The sequence below is a fragment of the Gallinula chloropus genome (assembly GCF_964237585.1).
Source record: "Gallinula chloropus genome assembly, chromosome: 2".
Classification (NCBI taxonomy): domain Eukaryota; kingdom Metazoa; phylum Chordata; class Aves; order Gruiformes; family Rallidae; genus Gallinula; species Gallinula chloropus.
The window spans coordinates 116,931,453-116,953,353 of NC_140086.1; the positions used below are offsets into that span (position 1 = coordinate 116,931,453).

General features: G+C 42.6%; 1 protein-coding gene across 1 annotated transcript in view; it reads right to left on the reverse strand.

Annotated features, from left to right (window-relative positions):
* FYCO1 (FYVE and coiled-coil domain autophagy adaptor 1) overlaps positions 1–21,609 on the reverse strand; it is a 39,200-nt gene extending 17,591 nt beyond the window's left edge. The window contains 13 exon segments of the mRNA XM_084279908.1: positions 3,576–3,720; positions 4,066–4,271; positions 6,005–6,154; positions 6,591–6,758; positions 8,248–8,366; positions 9,360–9,452; positions 10,472–13,102; positions 13,511–13,604; positions 14,374–14,517; positions 15,372–15,478; positions 18,869–18,994; positions 20,155–20,261; positions 21,506–21,609. Of these exon segments, the coding sequence (XP_084136034.1) occupies positions 3,576–3,720; positions 4,066–4,271; positions 6,005–6,154; positions 6,591–6,758; positions 8,248–8,366; positions 9,360–9,452; positions 10,472–13,102; positions 13,511–13,604; positions 14,374–14,517; positions 15,372–15,478; positions 18,869–18,994; positions 20,155–20,261; positions 21,506–21,563 (4,148 nt within the window). The 5' untranslated portion in view covers positions 21,564–21,609.
* Between the last annotated feature and the right edge of the window lie 292 nt (positions 21,610–21,901).

Genomic DNA, 21,901 nt, shown 5'->3' on the forward strand with positions numbered 1-21,901 from the left:
CAGTAAAGAAGTCTGGTCTGAAAACAGACTTATTTGTAAGCATTCCTCAGACATGCATCTAGAAAACACAATCTTGGATCCTTTCTGTCTTCCCCCAGCACAATACAAAAGCAAATTCTACCTGATATATTTGATTCCATGCAAAGAGAACATAACTGGGTTGCCATTAGATTACTGTGTATACTTCAAGACTACCTGAAGTCTCCAAACAGGAATGAGGCACTTTAAAAAAAAACTAAAAAAAAATTATATTAAAGGTCTATATGAAGTCAAGGTGGTCCCCCAGTCCAGTAAGGCCAAGAAATGTGCAGCAGTGAGAAGAGTAGCTCAAAAAGTCCCTGAAACGCAGAGTGAAGATACATTAGAAACCTATCAGATCATCTGCTATGGGCTGCTGTCAAGGAAGGGGACAGAGGGTTAGTAGAATCTTCGCTCACAGCTAATCAGTTCCGGCACGTTTACCCTCAAACACCCGCGGGGTCACGTGCTGCACTATCGGCTCGTGCGCTGCGCTACCACAGGGGCTTTGGGTATGCCTGCTCACCACAGACACGTGAGAAAATGCCTGCTGTCATTGTCAACACTGTGCTCTGCCTTCTTTTTTCAGCACATACCACAGGTGGGACACCATCTTCTAACTCATGTATTGGTTTCTGCATCTCTCTCAAAGCACAAAACCACACAAATGCTCAAGTGATCCACCGTCTGAAGCTGTGTCACGTCCCACCAGGCAGGCAAACCAGGGAGATGCAGACCAGGGCCCCTTGCTTTCTAAACTTCTCAGAGAGGAGTCTAGGAGAGCAGCTGGATCTAACCCATCTGTTGGACCTGTCTGTCCTGTCCCAGCAGATGGGTACATGTAGAGTTAACCTTTTCTACCTGCCCCAGGGGCTAAGTTAAACCTCTCTTAGCTAATCTCTTTCAACAACCACACCACTGAGATGAGCTTCTATGATCCTCTGCCCCCTACTCAGGAGTAACAACAATTACCCAAGAGGTCCAAGCAAAGCACAACTCTACTTAAAAGCAAGTATGATTATAAAGCTTGCAAACAAAACTACACCACACTCTATAGTCGGAGCAATGGATTACATGAGTAGAATTTAGCAAAACTGGAAACACTCTTACTACCTGTGCCCAGAATAAGGTTAGAAGTTGAGAGAGAGAGAGATTGAGAGAGAAATAAGAAGATACACCCAGGGATCCACCCAGGGATCCAGCGTGTATTGTCATAAAGTTGTAGTCCTTGGATGGTGGGCACGTGCAGATGTCTGAATCTGCATCTTTCATGGTCCCTGTGCCCACCCATCAGGGAGGCCAAGCATATCTTGCACAGATTCAGTGTTCAGTTGTAGAGTGTTCTGAGAATGAGTCGGTGGGGAATGGGGCTCCCAGGTTGTCATTTGACACCCCCCAACCCCCTGACTGGACTGATGGAGCAATGACCCCGTTCAGTGGCCTTACACAGGATTTTAGCAAGAAGGCACTCTGCCTCCACAGGGCCTCACTTGCATGTCACTGTTCCTTATCAGATAGGGGCAGGATCCTGTTTATCAGGGTGGCTGCTGACTGAGTGTCTGCCCTTGCACGGACAGTGTCCAGATGGTTTATCAAATGAAGACCCTGCCTAAGCATAACATCTGGTTTCTCAGAGTGGCAGCTTTGAGATCAAGATACTACACACCCTTTACAGTCTTTGAAGGACAGGGGCTCTAGTCCACCACCCCACGGATGCTTGAAGGATCAAGCCCCTTGTGAGGTGAGAGCCAGTCCACAAAACAAACCCTGCAGGTTCTATTATCTTCCAAGACAGACTGAGACAAACTGCACGTTCCAGTCCCTGCAAACTGGAGCAATACAGGTGGCTGCTCTCCTGCACTCCCCTCCAGCGCTGAGGCCAGTGAGACGTTTCAAACAGTACAATTCTCATGGGGAAGGGCAGGTGTGGTCTGCGTTCTCTGCAAAAGTATATCTCAGGGTATGATCACAGTGGGTCTCTCCCCCTGCTAGTAACTCTAATAACCAAGAGCAACAGCAGATAAACCACTGTTTCCAGTCTTTCCTGACTGCAACCTGTAAACAAGGGTTTACAGGCAGCCTATAGAAGTTTACCCACAAGTGTCGCATGGGTGCCCTTTGAGAATAGTATCATCAGTCATCAGCAACAACCCTTCCTCCCAGCCTGAATGCTTTATGGGACAAGCTCACAGAATCACAGGATTGTAGGGGTTGGAAGGGACCTCAAGAGATCATCGAGTCCCACACCCCCTGCCAAAGCAGGTTCCAATGAATGATGAATCCAGCCCAATCCGAAATTGAAAAAAACCCCAAACGGTGACACACACTTACTTATTTTCTCCTGGCTATATGTTAACCCACAGGTGATATCCCCCCTGCAGACAGCTTGAAGTTAAAGGCATAGTACTTCAGACTTTTTTTTATTTCTTTAAACAAATAAAAAACCCCAAACAAAAATCCCCCATTGCAAACTGTCTCTTTCCACAACAAAAGCAATGCTACTTTCAAAAGAGCATTGTAAAGCTCGGTTCATTCATGTCTGCCCAATGCATGATAAACATGAATACAGCCTCAGTGTCTAGGTTGGATACGTGGAACATGAACCAAAAAAGTAGAATTTTGAAAAGGCTGTTTTCCAAATGAACAACTTTGTAAGTCACTGTGGTTTATGTGGTTTACGCTGGAAACTGATCTTCTCTGCTCAGAAGCAAAGCAAGTACTTTTTTTTATTTATTATTATTCTCAAATATAAATAAGATTTTAAAGACAATATATTTTACAGAACAGAATTTCTGGAAAGCATTTGAACAATAGTAAAACAGTATTTTGTATAAACACAGATAACTACAATACTACAACATAGTTTGCAAACCAAGTGGTTGGATATTTAGACGGCCCTAGATCCTCTTTATTGCAGATTTACATAGAAACTGATGTAAAACAATGACTGAAACCTTCATTCACTCTCACTTTCTTTAGAAAAAAGAACAAACATATGCCAGATATAGCTAGGTAATTCCTGTTCTTTTTTCTTTTCTGTAAGCTGGTATCTATGAAGCAGTGAGGTGCCCTAAAGTCACAGGCCATGTCACACTCAGGCCAATCAAACCTGTCATAAAAAGACTAAATCTTTCCTTATCTTTTTCCCACCCCTTTGCTATCTTGATATTAAGTAATAGTGACTCGGTCAGGGAGTTATTGCTTAGCTCCTATTAGAAGTTAAGGGTGAATGACAAGTGATCCACTGTGGCCTGCAGGATGATTTTAATGGTGACAGCTGGTCTGATGACAGCATAAGAACTGGAACTACCCCTCTGTGCTGTGATGCAGCAGGTGGAGGGAGTCGATGGAGAGGTTTGGAGTTACTAGATTTGATGCTGACTGTGCAAATGGGCCCAAATTATTTTGTGTTGGTCTACTGAACACATGGCTGGGAACAGAAGTGTCTTCTCTTTATGGAAATGTTAGCTATCCCAACTGAATGGAAAAAAAGCCCCACACAGCACCCCGAACAAACCCCAGAAGAGTTCCCTCTGCATGAAGCAGTGTTTACTCACAGATCTGTCACGCTTTGACCCAGAGACTCTCCCTCCATCTGACTCTCATTGTGGAGAGAGTCTGATTCCTGTACTTGGCACAGCTCCTCATCAGTGATTATATCAAATGCTGCATCATCTGGTGGTTTAGAAGCTTCACTTGACACTGCATCATAAAAAGACAGGGAAAGAAACATTAGCAACATTAGCTGGTTGTTTGGAAAACAAACAAGCAAAACCCTTAAGGGGGAAGACTGGGCCATTCCTATGGCCATTCCTCTACCCTTACAGAAGCATTAGGCAACTACTAGAACCAACTGGAAACCTCAGAGTGACAGACATTCATTTACCACACATGCAAATATCTGTAACACCAATTAAATTCAAAAATGGGGCCAATCCCACCCCGGAAACATGTCATGGCCTTGGCACAGAAGGTAACCATATCATTTCCCAGAGAATGCCTCGGAGCCCTACTTATTTCTCCACAGCAAGCAAACAATGTACTAACCCAAAGCCCTCTCAGATGGTAACACAGGTGATTCCAATGACGCTGGTGATCCTTCTTGGTTGGCACTGGATCCAGAGTCATCTGTATTGTCCACAGTGACTCTGGGCTTATTAAAGCAAGCTCTGCAGCAACGCTCTTTTTTTCCACCAGGCTTTGTCACCATGTAGTTATTGCAGCAGTAGTAGCAGAAAATGCGACCACACATTCTAGAAAAGATATGAAACCAAAGGTGTTAGAATATCACCACATACACATGGAACATACCTACATGAGAGAGTCTGGGGCTTTGTCATAATGGTCTTGTTCTCTGCAAAAGCCCAAACACTACATCCGTGACAGAAATCATAGTACAAGACTGTGCTGTCTTCTGAGGTGAAGCAAGTTTTCTTGACAAAGCAGGATGCAAAAATGCACATTCATATTTTGCTACCTTAATAAATAGGAAAAACAGAAACCCCCCATAAAAATACTTTAAGAATATTTAACTATAACTACATAAAGCAATACTCCCAAATATGCAATACAAATAAATAATATATATTAAGTACATATGAAGCAAAGGTACTTAATAATATCTTGGAGCAAAATTCTATTTAATTGTAAGGACAGTAAGAACATGTCTGTATGTCTTCTCTTAGTAATCACCCTGCTCATTTTCAGAAGTGAAAGAAGAAACACTACCAGATACATACATGTACACTCATCCCTCCCACCCTCTCTGCTCTGGAGTTTCTCAGTATTAAACCTGTCAACTACTTTTTAATGAATATATGCCCACCCGTACCCTGGGCTGCATCAAAAGAAGTGTGGCCAGCAGGTCAAGGGAGGTGATTCTGTGCCTCTGCTCTGCTCTGGTGAGACCCCATCCAGAGTACTGTGTCCAGCTCTAGGGTCCCCAACATAGGACATGGACATGTTGGAGTGAGTCCAGAGGAGGGCCACCAAGATGGAGCACCTCTCCTGTGAAGACAGGCTGAGAGAGTTGGGCTTGTTCAGCCTGGAGAAGACTCTGGGGAGACCTTATAGCAGCCTTCTGGTACCTAAAGTGGGCCTGCAAGAAAGCTGGCGGGCAAGGGACTGTTTAGAAGGGCATGGAGTGAGAGGACAAGGGATAATGGCTTTAAATTGAGGGACAGTAGACTTAGATTAGATATTAGGAAGAAATTCTTCCTTGTGAGGATGGTGTGGCACTGGCACAAGCTGCCTGGAGAAGCTGTGGCTGCACCCTCCCTGGCAGTGTCCAAGGCCAGGTTGAATGGGGCTTTGGGCAGCCTGGTCTAGTGGAGGGTGTCCCTGCCCATGGCAGGGGGTTGGGACTAGATGGCCTTTAAGGTCCCTTCCAACCCAAACCACTGTATAGCTCAATGACTCTATGTTAAGATTTTAATGAGAAAAAGCAGGGGTGACTTAATGATGAATTGGGTTGTGAGGATGAAGAACAGTAAAAGCCAAAACAGACATATCACCAAGACCATAATAACTCCAAGTAAACCAATTGTATAGGAAGTAATGGAATATTAACCATTTAAAAACATTACTCTGCAATCTGTAATTATCTCTGAACATTTCTAGCATTAGTAACCAAATTTATAACTACACAACATGTTGTATTTGTTTGAAATACTTCTATCACAATAGTCAAACCATCTCATTGAATATTATGTCCTTCAGAGAAACACACTATGTAGGGTGTCTTTGTTTCCAGAATGAGAAAATGACAGGCTCCCCAAGTCCGACTTGCATCCAGATCTCTGCCTTTACAGATGTCAAGGGACCTTTCCATTAATGTTTCTTATCTCCTAGTGAGCTCGTGTCTTCTTTCAGCTTCTACAACACCCTTGATAAACAATTTTGACCAATGAACTATGAATATTAAGAAGTATATCATGATTTAAATAATGATGCCTTTGAACAGTGTAACAGGGTTCAACAAACTGACCTGCAGTGGTGTCGGCGCACCATCCATGAGAACTCTCTCTGGCAGTCCAGGCAGTGATTAACCTCAGTGTCCCCTAGCCACCTTTGCTCTGCACTAAGCTTCTGCTGGAACTCCAGAGCATCTGATTTTTGCCACAGAGCATCCTTATCTCTGCAAAGACACAGTTAAAGGAAAGAAAAAACACTTAGAAAATATCAGTACTGGTCTAGTGTTAACCAACCTCAGTTTGAATGCTGGTAAAAGCTTCATGGTAAAATCTGCTTTGCTGTAACTTCTGAGCAGCTTTCAGGAATAAAGATAGACCAAGAAACCTACCGAAGCTCTTGGGAAGGGGTGAGGGGAGAGGAATACATGCCATACAGAGAACTACTTATTTTTGCAAAACAGACAACAAACTAAGGAGGAGATAATATTGGGTGATGTTTTTTTGACTGCAGTATGGAAATGTAAAATTTCTACTTTTGATGAACTTGACCATCACTTATACGTTCAATTCAGGAATACAAGACTGAACCGTCTAGGGAGTATCTCTTAACATCCTAAGACAGGATTTTAATTTCTGCTTGCTGTTCATTTTGATGCCAACCTGATAAGTTCTATCAAGCGTTCTTCAAGGAACTGTTTTGTTCTTGTCAGGTCATCCAGTTCAGCAAATAACTTCTGGTCACTGCTGTCTTTGTCTGCTGCCACCTTGCTGAGCTTCTCGCTGTAATCCAGGACCTTATCTTTTGCTTCATCAGCTTCTTTTTGGATTCTGATCAAATACAAAGAAAATTAAGAACTGTTTTTAGCTCATGTGCATTCAAATCTTCCCCATGGAAGAACGGGGTCTTCCACCCTGGTGAACAGGTAGTTTCAGTGAGATTGTTCTCAATGTGCAGATTTCCAATAGCTAGATAGAATCTCTCTCGTTTTCTGCATCACTGAAAGTGCACACAGATCCGTTACCTGGTGAACACAAGTCAGCAACTAGCAATTCTTGGATACCCTGCTTACATCGAAGCTTACGATGGCTACCACACTAGGAAGCTGAAATCAGCAGCAGCTGCAAACTGAGCTGAGTGGGGAAAGTCCTGTAGCCACAGGCTGCCACATTTGCAGGCTGCACACAGAGGTGTCACTTAACACCTTCATGTTCACAGAAGGGAAGCAAACCAGCCTTGCGCTATTTTTCTAACACAGATTCAATTCAAAACCCAAAGGTTCATAGAATCACAGACTGGTTTGGGTTGGAAGGGACTTTAAATCATACAGTTCCAATCCCCTGCCACGGGCACAGACACCCTCCACAAGACCAGGTTGCCCAAAGCCCCATCCAACCTGGCTTTGGATGCTTCAAGGTTAACAGACTGTGCAGTCAATGGAAAGAAGTGTCCCCAGGGAGCTTCCAAGAATTTAAGTCTTGGCTTGACAGTATGCCAATTTCAGCACTGTGAGTCCTAGGAACAGATCAAAAATTCTACAGTGATGCAACACAAAGGCCTGAGCTGGTCTGAACTCACTTAGTCAATTCAAACATTTTGATGAGTTAGATTATGTGCTGACAACCTCCAGCACAGATCAACAGCCATCAGTCTTCCTATAAAGACAGATTATACCAGCACAAAAATGCAAAAATACATTGGCTTTGGTTAATGCATGGGCTTTCTGTGAGCCCATGCCTCATGAAGATCTATTTCGGACTGCCAGATAATCCAGATCACACAGATCCATATTGCAGACCTTGGAAACATAGCCTGCATCAGATACCCTAAGCTGATAAAAAACCAGACAAAGAGATGCAGGATCTGGTTCCATTCAAATAATTCTTATAGATTCCCCAAAACTTCATGGACAGAAGAGAAAAAAAAATGTCATAAAGCAAAATGTTTCCATTCCTTATGGGGGGAAAAAAAAGGGTGGGGCAATATTGGTGTTTTGATTTTGTGATTAACCCATAAGGTAAAGGGAGGTTATAAAATGTCTTGCAGATTCATAAAGGAAGACATGCAATGACTTTACATCATTTAAATTAACAACGCAATAAAACCCAAATCCTGCATTCATGTATGCTGTGTAATTTACTTATTTTTCATCTGAAATGTCAACCTGCTCTTCTCCGTCAGTGCTCACTTGCTCTTTGCCCTGTGCAAGCCCCATGGTGTATTTTAATTCATAAACCACAGCTTTTTCAAAATGAGTTGGTTAATGGTCCCCTGCTTGGTCTGCAATGAACTGCTTGTGAACAGAACCCAAAGTCCTACCTTTCCAAGAGTTCTCTCAGAGATGTCACCTCTTCTTCCTTCTGCAGCCGAGCAGATTCTGATTCAGACAGCTGGTCTCTTGTTTCATCCAGCTTTCTAGACAAACTCGTGTTTGCAGCCTAGTGAAATAAATTAACTGCAGCATTTCCTTACACACAAACCCAACACTTTATCAAACACTGGACAATCACCAAGACACCTAAACAATGCTTTAAAAGAATCAAAGCCAAGCCACCAATTAAGATATTATTGTATAAGCAGACACTAATTAGTTGTGTACTAGTGATTGATTACTTCTGTCACACTGAATAAGGGATAGACTCTAAAGTACAATAGTATTAAGCCTGTTCATGTCAGTCGAGCTTTTGCCTCCTTATCAAGGAAGATCTCTCCAAGACAATGGCAAAAGAATATGCCCTAGAAGTTTTTTACCACCTAAAAGTTCCAAAAGAAAAAAAAAATATGAAAATGCTGTTTATAAAAGCTATATGGAACATGAAGGACAATGGAATCAAAAACTACTTTCAGGGCTGGCCTCTCAGGAGAAGTCTGCCAAACTTGGAAGTCCTCAGGGAACATAACTTACCACATCTAAAGGTGTACCTACTTCTGCTAGCAGGCAGGGCCAGGTTTAATAAGCGTAACTTTCTTCTTCCTGGACTCCTTATGCCTCAGTATGACCCTCCTAACCCAACTGCTCAATAAATGCCTTGCAGAAATCCTTTTTTTTCCCGGATGGATTATTTCTCAGCCAGATTTTGCAGCCTGCAAACAGCTGGATCCCCATGTGTGGCTGTGTGCAGTGGGCATGCAGGGCCCAAGACAGACATCTTTTAAACCTGCACCCCCATTTAAGAAGTGCACATGTCTTACCTAAAGCCTGACTAGTTTTCAAAGCAGGACAAAGCCTAAATGCCACTGTGCTTTTCATAAACTCTGTTTCAGTGGCTTGTTTTCAGCTGCTGAATATTAATGCCTGCAGCACCTCTAGTTATTCAAGGGCATCCTCAGACTCACAGCCAGTCATCAGAAATGCTGACTGCCTTCTCAGTTATAACACTAATGCCCGCTGACACAAACACCTCTGTCTTTCAATGAGATCAAGCACCTACTTGTAACTCTGCAATCTCTTCCTCTGCAGCACGCTGTTGTCGCTTCTGCTCCTCAAGTTGCTCTCTTACCTTCCCACACTCTTCACTGACAGCCTAGCAGAGAGATTGAGCCAGGAGTTAGGATTCCTCTAACAGCCATCCCTCCATCCACAAACCCCCCATTGTGAATCACAAGCGTTCTCACTACCAGGTATGGGATAAACACAGCACCACTGTCAGGCTCTGGGAAGACAGCTAAAGAGCCACCCAGCTCATGGATCCAAGGAAAGCCCCCTCTGTGGTGGCAGACCAGCTCTGTTTTACTGTTACTCGCTGTGGGCTATTACAGTTCTCAAGAAAAAGAAGGCCCAAGTTGCAAAATGCTTTGGCTCAAATGAGTGAGATCACACTGAGGTTTAAGAAGCCTTTATGAAAACAAAACATAAGTGGATGTATGCTATTTTCTCAAACTCATGGGATTTCTGGATACCACCAGTGGCATAAGCCTCTGGTCAACTGCCAGTCTTAGTCATGATCTCAGAAATGCAAAACATCAGCATTTAGGTGTGTTGTTTCATATATATACAGGGCTGGCTCATATTTTTCTGGAAGCAAAACTTTGATCTTCTCAGCTGCTACCTTGAGCAGTCAAAAGGAAAAAAACATGAAGGAATTAAGTGCAGAAATGTCTGGTCTCAGTCTGAGTTTGCTTTTGTCAAAATCAGTTTTAAGGAGAAGTAGTGTTATGGGTATGGGGAACAGGTCTTGGAATATTCCTGGTAAAACAGAAAAAAAAAATCACAGCTGTGACCAGAAGTTACAGAAGACCCAACATAAGAAATCATTGCCCTCTCCATTGCTGGCTGGCTTCACCGTATCATGTGGCCTCTCCACGTGCTCAGATGGTCACACTATACATCTCCCAAAAACTCTGGAGAGTTATCATGCCTCACATAGACCGAGGTCATGAGTGTAGAGACATTTTCAGATTCCCAGTCTAAGGCAAGTGGTGTGCTAGTCACAGAGCTTGACCACGCAAGCCTCAGGATTTCACCCAGGAACTGCTCCAACAGCTGGTAAAGCAGGGGAAAGCCTGCACAGCTCCCTCACCTACAATAATCACATTCATTTACCTTGAATTTTGTCTGATAATTTAGAATCTCTGTGCTCATTTGAAATTTTAGTGCAGACAGCTCTTCTTGGCTGGTCTCCTGGAAACTCTTTGCCTGTTTTTTTACAGTCTCCAGCTGCAACTGCAGACTTGGGACAGATGCAGCACATATTTGAACCTCCTCTAATTTCTCTTGCAAGCTCTTGTTCTCCTGTCTGAGATCAGAGATGTCAAGCTTCAGCTTCTCCTGTTGCTCTGCTGCCTGTTCTTCCACTTCTTTGAGTCTTTCTGTGGCCTGGGCTAGCCTCTCTTCTCCATCCACCTTTTCAGAGGTTAAGGCACAAATCTGAATACCAAGTTCAGCCATATCTGTGTTGGTCCTGTGGAGGAGATCTTTGTTTTCTTCATTTTCCATTCTAGCAACTTCCAAGTACTGCTTAACCTTGGATAGCTCTTCCTTCAGGCTCAGCAAATTATTTTCCAGCTCAGCTTTTTGATGGGCTGCTGCATCCCGCTCCTTTTTCAGCGCTTCTTCTTTCTCCTTACATTGCACCAGTTCTTGCACATGGTTTCTGTTGAGTAATTCACTTTGCTCTTTCAGCTGCTGGACAAGTGCCTTCTGCTCACCCAAGACAGTCTCTGTGATTGCCAGCTCACCTCTCATCTGCTCTCTCTCATCAGTGGTCTGCTGAAGCTTGACTCGCAGGTCAAGAACTTCTGCCTGCAGCCTAGACGCTTCACCTCGGTTGACCTCCAACTGCTCTTCACTCATGGTCAGTCTAGAGGCCAGCTCTTTTGCCTCTTTCTCCAGAGAAGCTGCCTGCTGGAGTTGGTGTTTTTCCACTGATTCCTTTTCTGATGTGAGGGATTCAATGAGCTTTGTCTGATGAAGGCATGTCTTTTCAACACTGAGCTTTTCTACCTCAAGAGTCTCTGCTTTCTTTCTATGTCTTTCAGCCTCTGCTCTCAGCTGCTCACATTGGCTCTCCATGCCTTGTAGTTCCATTTCCTTCTCAGTGAGCTGTGACTGGAGAGACTCTTTGCTTTCCTTCAAGGTGCCTAAGTTTTTTTCCATTTGTAAACTGTACTGTTTGACACTCTTCAGCTGTCCTTCAAGTGAGGCGTAAGACTCCTTGGTGGTCTCTTCTCTCTGCTTTAGTTCTTCATAGTCTGCATGCAGAGCCTGTAACCTCTCCTCCAGAGTTTGGCTTTGCCTCCTGGCATTCTGCAAGTCTTCATCCAGCTGTTTGTTTTCATCCCGGAGCTTCTTCTCTTTTTCATCAACCGACACCAGGGCATCATCTATCTCACTCTGAAGCTGTTTCTCAGAGGCTCTCAGCCTGGACATCTCGGCTTCCAAGGAAGCTTTAGAAGCTTCCAAATTATTCAGCTTCTCTTCCATCTTCTTCTTGGACTGCTGCAAATTTGCATTCTCTGCTTTCAGCTTCATGCTCTCTTCACCCATTTCGCTCACTGCAGAGTTTTGCTGCTCCATCTGCTCCTCCAGCTCCTTGACTTTCTGGCTGAGATGCTCTTTCTCAGACAAGAGTTTCTGGTTCTGCTCCTCAAGGCTACGCACAGTCTGACTCACCTTTGTTAAGCGACCCTCCTGTAGTTCAAGTTGCTCTGCTTGTGACTGGGCTTCCTGCTTCAGTGCTCCTTCCTTCCTACCATACTCCTCCTCAAGTCTCTCTTTTTCTTTCCTTGCTTCCTCAAGATTTTTTTCCAGGGACCCCACCTGAGCCAGTGACCCCGTTACCTGGGTCTGGAGCTCAGTCATCTCTTTTCCTTTCAGGGTCAGGGCCTTCTGAAGTGCATCCCTTTCCTTTGCCATGGTTTCCAGGCTCCCAAGCAGCTTTTCACTCTCTTCTTTGGAGTCAGCAGTGAGGTGATTGTATCTGGATTCCAGTTCCTTCCATGCCTCTTCTTTCAGGCACAGCTCCTCCCTTACTGCTTTCAGCTGAGACACATGTTCTTCATTTATTCTCTGTATATCTGCCTTTTCCTTCTCTGTCTCCTGAAGCTTCTCTAACAGGGCCCGTATCTGTAGGGCAGAGTCACAGTGTGCTGCAGCTTGCTGTCCCTTTTCCTCTAAGGCAGAATCAACTTTTGCAAGGAGGTTGAGGTTCTTCTGTTCTGTGGAATTCAGCTTGGCTTTGAGCTCATCAATGCAAAGATCCTTCATAGCAACCAAAGCCCTAGAGGCCTCCAGCTCCTGATTCAATACCTGTAGTTTTGAAGCACAGTCTTCCTTGCTGGTCACCAGCTGCTCCAGCTTTGTTGAATATTCCTTCTGCTGCTCCACTGCATTCAGTTCCAGAGAATGCAGACACTTCTGCAGGTCATGAACAGTGCTCTGAGTGGACTGTGAGACTTCACACTGCTTCTGTAACTCTGTGATCATTTTCGTCAACCGGGAGTTTTCCTCACTGTAGTTACTGCTCCTCTCCTTTTCCACCTGTACTTGTTCTTTCTGAAGGCTGACAGCTGCTTGGAGCTCCTGATTTTCCTTTTCTAGTTGGTGAATACGATCTTGAAGCTCCCTCTGCCTCAGCTCCGCCTGGTCGAGTTCTACACGCATCTCTTCAAAGCCCTCAAAGTGTTCAACGTTTAGTGAGTTATTTGCATCCGGGCTGGAGGGAAACTCTTGGGCCTAAATGAACAGAAGGGGAAAACCAAAAAGTTCAAGAAGTGTTAAACATGTATTTAAATGTTGTGCTCGAACGAGAGCAAGTTCAGGCCCTTAACACACAGTGACGTTGTGCACTGCATTTACTGTACTACAAGATACAGGAAATGGGGCCTGTTCTCACAAAATATTAAATGAAAGCACACCTATTTGCAGGCAGAATTCTGAATATATTTTTGTTTTTTTCTACAAGATTTGCATGTTCAGTCCAATCAGCCACTGGACAATTCCCTTTGCTTTTAATTAAGAACTCATTTTGTAGTTTACCATTATAAGAGTCACAATCACTCTGAAATTACTGAGCTCTCTGGAACTGTGCCATTAATCAGAGATCTACCATGCCAGATAAACATTTATTTGTAATTTGCTTACCTGCAAATAATTGCTGACTAAACTGCTCATGCTGGAACTGCGACTTGGGGGCTTCCATAAATATGCTGAAGACCCAAGTGAGGAGAGGGTCCTCCTGTTGACAGAGAAACAATAAGTAAAAGAAGTCTAAGCATATACATACATGTCTTTCTACTCCTACATGTAAGCTTTATCTAGTTGTAACTACCTCATAGGGGAGGACTTAACTACACTTGCTGTCTGGGACAACAACCACAGAAGTTGATGGAAAACAAAATAGGGATATCAAAGGTAGCTGTAAAGATTATGGGGTTGGTAGCCCTGACTTCTCACACCCACAAGAACCAATGGAGATTTGCTCCACAAAATTGTATTGCTGTGTGACGGCAGCTCAACCACACAGTAGTAGCATGCAGCCCCGGGAAACTCCCACTGACAGAAATGGATCTGGATCAGACCCAGTAGCTTTTGTTATTGCGCCCTTCGAGGTGGGATCAGGCTGTAGTGACTGCATACTGTCTTCTCTACCATTGCTGCAAGTGAAGCACCCTGCTTGGCTGTTCAGTCACTACAGATCTCAGCTCTTTCAACAGAAGGAGTTAAGAACATTTCTTCTTGTGCCTGTGAAGAACAGCTCGGGATTTGGCCTTAAACTGCAGTTACTGGAAGTACTCCATCACAGAACATCAACTCTGGCCTCTTGTACACAGGATACTGAAGAGAAAAAAGGCCCATTTGGTCACAGACTAACTACATGGATGAAGTGTATACCTGCTCCAACACAGGTATTCCTGCCTTCAAAAGCAGAAGCTTTTACAGATTCTCTAACAAGCAGGCATTTTATGGCCCTGTTAATACAAAATGACAAAGTGGTTCTATCTTACCTGGCAAATGCTGGCCAAGCAGCATCTAAATCATAGCCTCTTGATGCCAAGTCAAACTGAATGTCAGTGAGCTCATAGAGTTGACCCACAATGTCAGAACTCAGTTTGGAATTCAGAAATGGACTTCTTGCATAGTACCAGTCACTTGAAAACATAACAAACAAAAAAATAGCAACGCTCATTCGTAAGTAAAAAAAGGAATCAGCAGTTTCACTTGCAAAAACCACCAAAACCAAAAGATTGTTATTCATCCCCTCTTCAGAAAAATTATGACATACTATTCTAAATGCCAACTGAAAAACAGCCAGACCCACCAACCAGCATCCCATCCTTTGATGTGAATGAAGTTAAACCACTTCCATAAATTCCATGCAGAAAGCTTTAGAGAACCCCCTGCACAAAGTATAGTTTTGCTCTGGTGCTTGGGCAAAACATGGCAAGATGAAACATTTGCTGTACATTGGATACATCAAAAATGAGAGGCAGAAATCGGCAGCCAGTTAAATACACTCTGCAAACAGTTGGCTTTTCCTAAAAGCCCTACCAGTGCCTCTCCAACCAACTACAAACTATCTTTGGTGTTCCTTAGCCAGGGGCAAGCTGTTCCTCTATGTGACAATCCAGAGAAAAATGGAAACGCCTGCTGGGGCTTCGTGCAACGCATCCAAATTATTCCTCCCTTATGATGCACTGCACAGAAGATCAAACCCAGAATTTTCAATGCTTATAGAAATGTCACCTTTGAAATGAACATACAAATGCACCAGCACCACCCACTCCACACACATTTAGCTCTAACAACTTTCAATCTTTATCAGCCTAAGATAGGTATGAACCAGTGACCCAGGCCAAAAGGTCTATTATCCTTCCTATCCTATTACCAGCTCTCTAAGCCAACCATTTGGAAGGGTTTCAATTTCTTTCAATAGATACTAAGTGATGTTGCTTGATCACACTGAGCAAACACCCATTAGTTAACAAGGTACTTTGTTATTTACCTGGTCACCTTTGTGTTCATAAAACACTGCTGCAAGGTGTCTGCTAGCCTTTGGTGAACCAGGGAGTAACGAAGAAATGCTCTTCCTTTTCCAAGTGATGTCCGTAGCTGGAAGGGAGAAACCACAAGAAAAGAAAATTCTAAATATAATTTGTAATCATGAAGAGACATGGCCAGGACAGTCTACATGCTGACAAAAAAAAATCCCCACACACCCTCACAATAAGCCACTAGTTGTAAAGGAAGTAGTGAGAACTGGCACTGGGAGATTATCTTCTCCCAAGAGTGTCATTGGACAGAATCTTTTCTGAATGGCAAACTTGTATCTACAGCTGGCTACTGTCAACTTTATAATAATATAAAAGGCAACACAGGACCAATGAATCACCTCATATACTGAGCACATAAGCACAGACTATGCTAAGGACAATCCCAATATAAGGCGAAATCTCAGCGTGCTCAGCAAAGCAACTGCTTAGGTTACTTAAGATGTGCCTGGCCACAGCTGGAAGAGCTTTAGGGCAGAACAAGTCAGAGGACAAAGATGTGCACATATACAAATACACATCCTCACCAACACAGTAACCCTAGAAGATGCAAAAAGCCTTTCTTAATACTTAGGCATTAAATTGATAAAAATCTAATTCTTGCTTCAGACCACCTCTCTTTGGCCTCTCTCGGACCAAAATTAACGGATCTTTTTATGAAGACAGGTGTTAAATAAATCAATATGAGTTAGATGACAAAACTCAGCACTACATTTTGTAATAGCTACTATTTGCTGTCCTGCAAAATGGTGAAGCTCTATACAGTAGTGTTTCATTTCTCCTTTCCATCTGTTTTGGGTTTTCCTGGCAAGGTGTTGGTAGTGCTGGTGGGGCTGCAGGGGGAGCAGGTCAGACAGAGCCAATGTCAGCTGGCTCAAGGACAGACTCACTGCTGACCAAGGCCGAGCCAATCAGCGATGGTCATAGCGCCTCTGGGATAACATATTTAAGAAGGAAAAAACCCCACTCAAGGAGCAGCAAAGGCAACTAGTGATGAACAGACCCAAACCCCCATTCTTTGTCTCCTGTGCCTCTTGTGGGGTGGGGGAGGTAGAGAATTCAGGAATAAGGTTGAGCCCAGGAAGAAGGGAGGGAAGCGGGGAGATGTCTTAAGATTTGGTTTTATTTCTCATCATCCTACTCTGTTTTTATTTGGCAATAAATTAGATGCATTTTAATCCATGTAGAGTCTGTTTTGCCCGTGACGGTAATTGCAGAATGATCTCTCCCTGTCCTTATCTCGACTCCTGAGCCTCTCAATATGTATTTACTCCCCTGTCCAACTGGAAAGGGGAGCGATAAAGCAGTTTTGGTGGGCGTCTGGCCTCCAGCCAGGGTCATGCCACCATACCATCAAAGTCAGTAATCAATTTTGGAATGAAAAATGTAAATAATGAGAAGAAATTCTCAATAGTCAGCCACACTCCTAACCAAAGTGTGCGTCCAATTAATGTAACAAATACATTAATAATTTTAAAATGGAGGCTAAGGAAAATATATGAGAGGGGATGAGGCTCAGGTTAGTAGGTCACTGCACATTTTCCTTGAACAGTTAGTATGAAAGAAGGCTCAAAGAACACAGAAGCTTTTTTCCTTAATCAGTGTTCCCACTGCCATGAAGTGAGAGGAATGAGACTTGTAAAGACATGTGTTCAGTGTAATCGCTTTTCCAGAAGGGAACTACCAGAATTCCCTGCTCACTCAGTGCCATCAAGGACAAGCCTCACTGTTAAACTAACAGCAGGGCAGTTTCCAAGGTACTTCTACTTGTTCCTTGCTCCACCTTTCTAGCATATCATGCACCCTAAAATTAGAAGCGCTACAGGCAAAGCAGAAGAGAAGGCATGCTGTTAAATGTTTATCCATTCTTAAAAAGCAACTGCTATTACTCTTTCCTCCTTGTTCCATCTTTGAAAGTCAACAAGTACCATTCAGTGAGCAGACAAATGACATTTGGAAACCTTTGTGTTCTACCCAGCCAGGTTCAAAAACTGGCTGCTGATTTCCACCTTAATGAAAGGGAGTAACCAACATGTTTTTCTGTCATCTCCCATTTCATTTCTGGACCTGTGCCTGCTAGCTCAGTTACCTGAAACAGCTGACTGAATATTACTTTAAGAGTTCATATTCCTAAACCACAAGGTAATACAGCTAAAAGAAGCTAAATTTCTATGGCTAAATGTAAACTGAACTAGAAAATACCGATCTTGCAAACAATAATCTTGGATATCATGTTAACCATTAAACTGCCAGAGGTTCCGAAGAAGGATGAAAAAGCAGAGCAGCCTTTATCATATATAGGTGATACCATAGGCAACAGACTGTTGGAAGGTTATGGCACAGTCACTTTTGCAAAGTAATCAGATTGGCTACTGCTACTGAGAATTTAGGGGCCAGTATCAGCAGTCAGAGGACCTTTTCTGTAGGGGCAGTCACTGTCCTTACTTCTCCAGGTTTCCTGGAAGTCATGAGAAAGTCAAACCATGGCTCTCCTCTGTTTCCCTTCCTAGTGTTAAAACAATCTGGAGGATTGTTTGCCTTGGAACTGCCTAAGTTGCTGAGAGAAGAAAGTGAGGTAGGGAACACAGAGCCTGTCTCTGCCAGAGCATCAGTGTTCTCTTTCAGATGGACCAAACCCACATTATCTAAAGCTGCTATGGAGGAATTGTCAAGAGAACTGGAAAATGTGCTGTAAATGGTAACTTGCCAATACAGTTAACACTGCTCACAGACAAAAGAACTGAGCACCAGGACAACCCGGTCCACACCACCACCTCTTTTACAAGGGAAGCTCTTCTTCAAATGATTCTATAGGCTCAGACAGGATCAGCACAGAGAGCTTCTCACAGCACTTATTTCAGACACTCATTGAGGTGAAGGAATAACATGGATGTTACAAGGTTAAGCTTCTATTACTATATCTAGTAAAATACAGCTTTTTGTCCTGTTCATGCCAGGTCACCCAAAGGAACAAAGCTGAGACAGAAGATTAAATGCTGCTCTCAGTAAGTTTTTTTCAACTCTACTGGCGAGCTGAAAAAAGTCTTAGGAAACGTCAAATGCAGTTATACTTTCCTCTTACACTTGGAGGCAAGTCCTGCTGGAAGCTGTGCCAAAGATGGCAGGCTCTACCCTTAACTTTTCATTCCTTTTCAGAGAAAATGGCACGAAGTTTACAAAAAGGCAGGGGACAACCATAGACAATGAGGACCATTCGCTTGTGAAAATGCTCTTCAAAGCAAGTAAGATTCAACCTATCAAATCCTGTATAATTTAGTGTCTCAGTAAAAGTATAATTTTATACTTTACATGAGAATTAAAAATTAAAATTCCCAACATTTTTTCCCCCTGTATGTTAATAGCAGTGTATTTTCTTTTGGTTTCCCTTGCTGTCTGAAAAGACACACCAAAACATAAACCATGTATTATGATGCTTAGCTGATATACTTACTTCCGTAATAGACTTGACAAAGCGGATTCCATCATTAGCTCCTTTGACTTTTGCCAGACAGTCACAGAAATAATCCCAGTAATCTTTTCTGTTCCCCAGCAATGTGCTTTTTTCTTTCTGGTCAAACTTAAACAAGGAAAACAAAATGCAATGAGAACAACTTAAGTATAAATACACTTACATATGACTTTAATATACTCTTACATGTAACCTAAATACAAATATACTTCTACATAACTACTTGCAATTCTATTCCTCTCTGAGCAACCTGTGCTTTCATGACTTCTCTTAGTTTTAGCCAATGTATTGGCTAAATATATTCACAAAGGAAAGAGACGTTGTACTGCAGTGATGCAATCCAGCAGTTACAAAGAGTAACAGAGTAATAATGTTCAGGGTCTCATTAAAATCCAGACATCCATTCAAAACTGCTGAAATAAAGATTTACAGCAGATTCAGCAGCTGTTCAAGAGCAAAGAATTAACAGCCAGTTGCTGAGACCTGCAATCAAGTGTACCGCATGTGTGTACCAGAAAAACCTGCTCTAGCAAAATCACCTACACAATGCATCTTGGACGGCTCCAATCCCAAAGGATTCTTCAGATGAAGCCTCTGCAACCCAATTAAAACTCCCTTGCCTAGATTAAGATTAGATTAGTATGTCTTCGTTGCCGTCAGTGACACGATTACAGTGTGTGTAGACACAAGACTACGCAAACTGAATTTCAGTTTGACCAGCAGTTTGGCCTTTTACTTAAATTTTGAGTATGGACAAAAAGCAGCATTCCAGATTAAAATAGAAAAATCAGCCTTTTGCATTAAGCCTTACATACAATAAAAATTAATTTCCAACATTAAATTATTAAAAATTCAGTTAATTACTCACACCATCGTATTTGCATCGTGAACAGCTTACTGCTATTTATTTTGCACTAAAATGTTGTCAAGATCCCATTACCAGAGTTTTTCTGAGATAATTTAGCAGGATATAGCTTTAAAATCAAGCTCAAATCTTTCAGATCAGTAGAAAGAAAAAAGAAAGCCTTACATTCTTAAAAAACCCAACCTGCCAGCACTGTCTTACTGTCTTTTGATTACGTTTAGTCAGTTTCATTTGAAATAAGTACAATAAGCAGCACATATTTCAGTCCACTTACTAAAAAAAAAGAGACTCCAATGGATATTTATGACTGCTTCAGTTAAGCCCCACATACTGAAGAGGCAATAGGAGAATAAAAAGGCCTAGCTGTGTTGGAGGATTACAAATGACACACATCACATCTTACCTGTAGAAGGTACTCAAGCTTGTAGGAGAATTTTTGCAAGTTGACACTGTCATCTGTGATTGGTTCCCCTCCTTCTTTAAATTCTTTACTTAATTCAGCCACAGCATCTTTAAAACAAGACACCAAAATGGTTCACTCCTGCAAGTGATATATAGCACTGCAACCATAAGCAACTAAATAAATGGGGTTTCTGCCTGGACATCGGGCATGTGTATTTAGTTTATTTCAGTGAAAATGTCTTAATGAAATTGCAAATAGCTTAGTGACACACTTGCAATTTAAGACCACCTACAAAAAAACTGGAGTTCAAGTGATGTCTTCTCCCTAAAAAGATCAAAACCTCCTTGTGACACTTGGCAAAACTGGTGACAGACAGTTGCTAACTGGTTCTTCAGCAGAGGAAAGGGACATAATTTTTTGCTGTCTCATGTGCACATCAAGGTATTGCCACAGGACAAATAGTATTCTGATTAGAAAGGACAAAGCATGTAATCTGCTAAAGGGGATCAGTAACACGAGAATGGTCGTTCAGTCAGCACATTTATCTTCTCTGTGCTTTATTCAGGAAGGTTCAGCTTGTGCTGGTTACAAACACAAATGGGAAAAATAATTTACATAAAAATAAACGTAGAGCAACTCCTCTTCCCTAAAACCTACATCCACAGTCAGTGATGAAATCTCAAGTCAAAGTTTAAACTCTGTTTAAAAGGCAAAATATCTTGATCTTGGTATAGGCCACTGATTAGGACAGAGCAGGAAATCAGTTATGAAACTGCTGCCAATTTTGCTTGCAAAAGAGTTGTGGTAAATGAGGTTGGCTACTGCTAGTGGAGGACAAGTTAGGTGCACAGAAAGCATGATCCACTGCAGCCAGAACAGCAGAATACAATTTTCCAGTAGTCTTCTGGGTTTCCATTCACAATTTGATCTCCTGCTGCTTTCTGTTTCCACATTAGCACCAACTTCACACCAACCTGCCATCAAGGGAGGGTCTAAAAATCAGAACTTCTTCTCTCCCATGGAATCTTGTAACAGCATAATTCTATTCATGCCAACACAGCTCACATCACACACCCCACAGACAGTTTTTTTGGGTAAAACTCATTTCTCATTTTGTATGTTTAAATGCACAGCATTTAAGAATTCGGGGTCATGCAGAAGGTACACCACATCTCTCACAAAAACCATGAATCACTTCTCTGCTGAGCACATTACACACCTCGAACAATGTTGCTACAACTGCTGCACACAAGTGTTACATGACCAAAAACCCAACTGCTACTCTCTGCTATCTAAAACATGGAGGACACAGTCAAGCCTACAGAATGAATCTGTCAGCAGGGCACTGTACCTTGCAAATCTCTGATAATCCGCTGTAGCTGGCTTTCCCCACTAGCTGCTGCCATCATGAAAACCAAAGGAGCTCCCCTTCTGGGCTGTTAACCTTGTCATCCATCTAGATAAAACCAGCAGAGTTCATAACCTTGATGACCATTGGGCTGATGAAAATTATTCTTCTCTGGGACACTTGCAATTCTGTAAAAGTGAAAAATAAAAATAATGTCTTTATCATCTCAAATGAGCAGAAGAGAGATGCTTTGGCATTTTAGATCCTGTTTAATAATGAATTCCCATATGGGCAACTCCATAGGGAGGTTTCCAAGAACCTCCTTTATACCTCCATTTAGATGTTACTCTCCAATTCAGTTACTTCTTCAGTTACATCCTTCAAAACTACTGAGCAAAC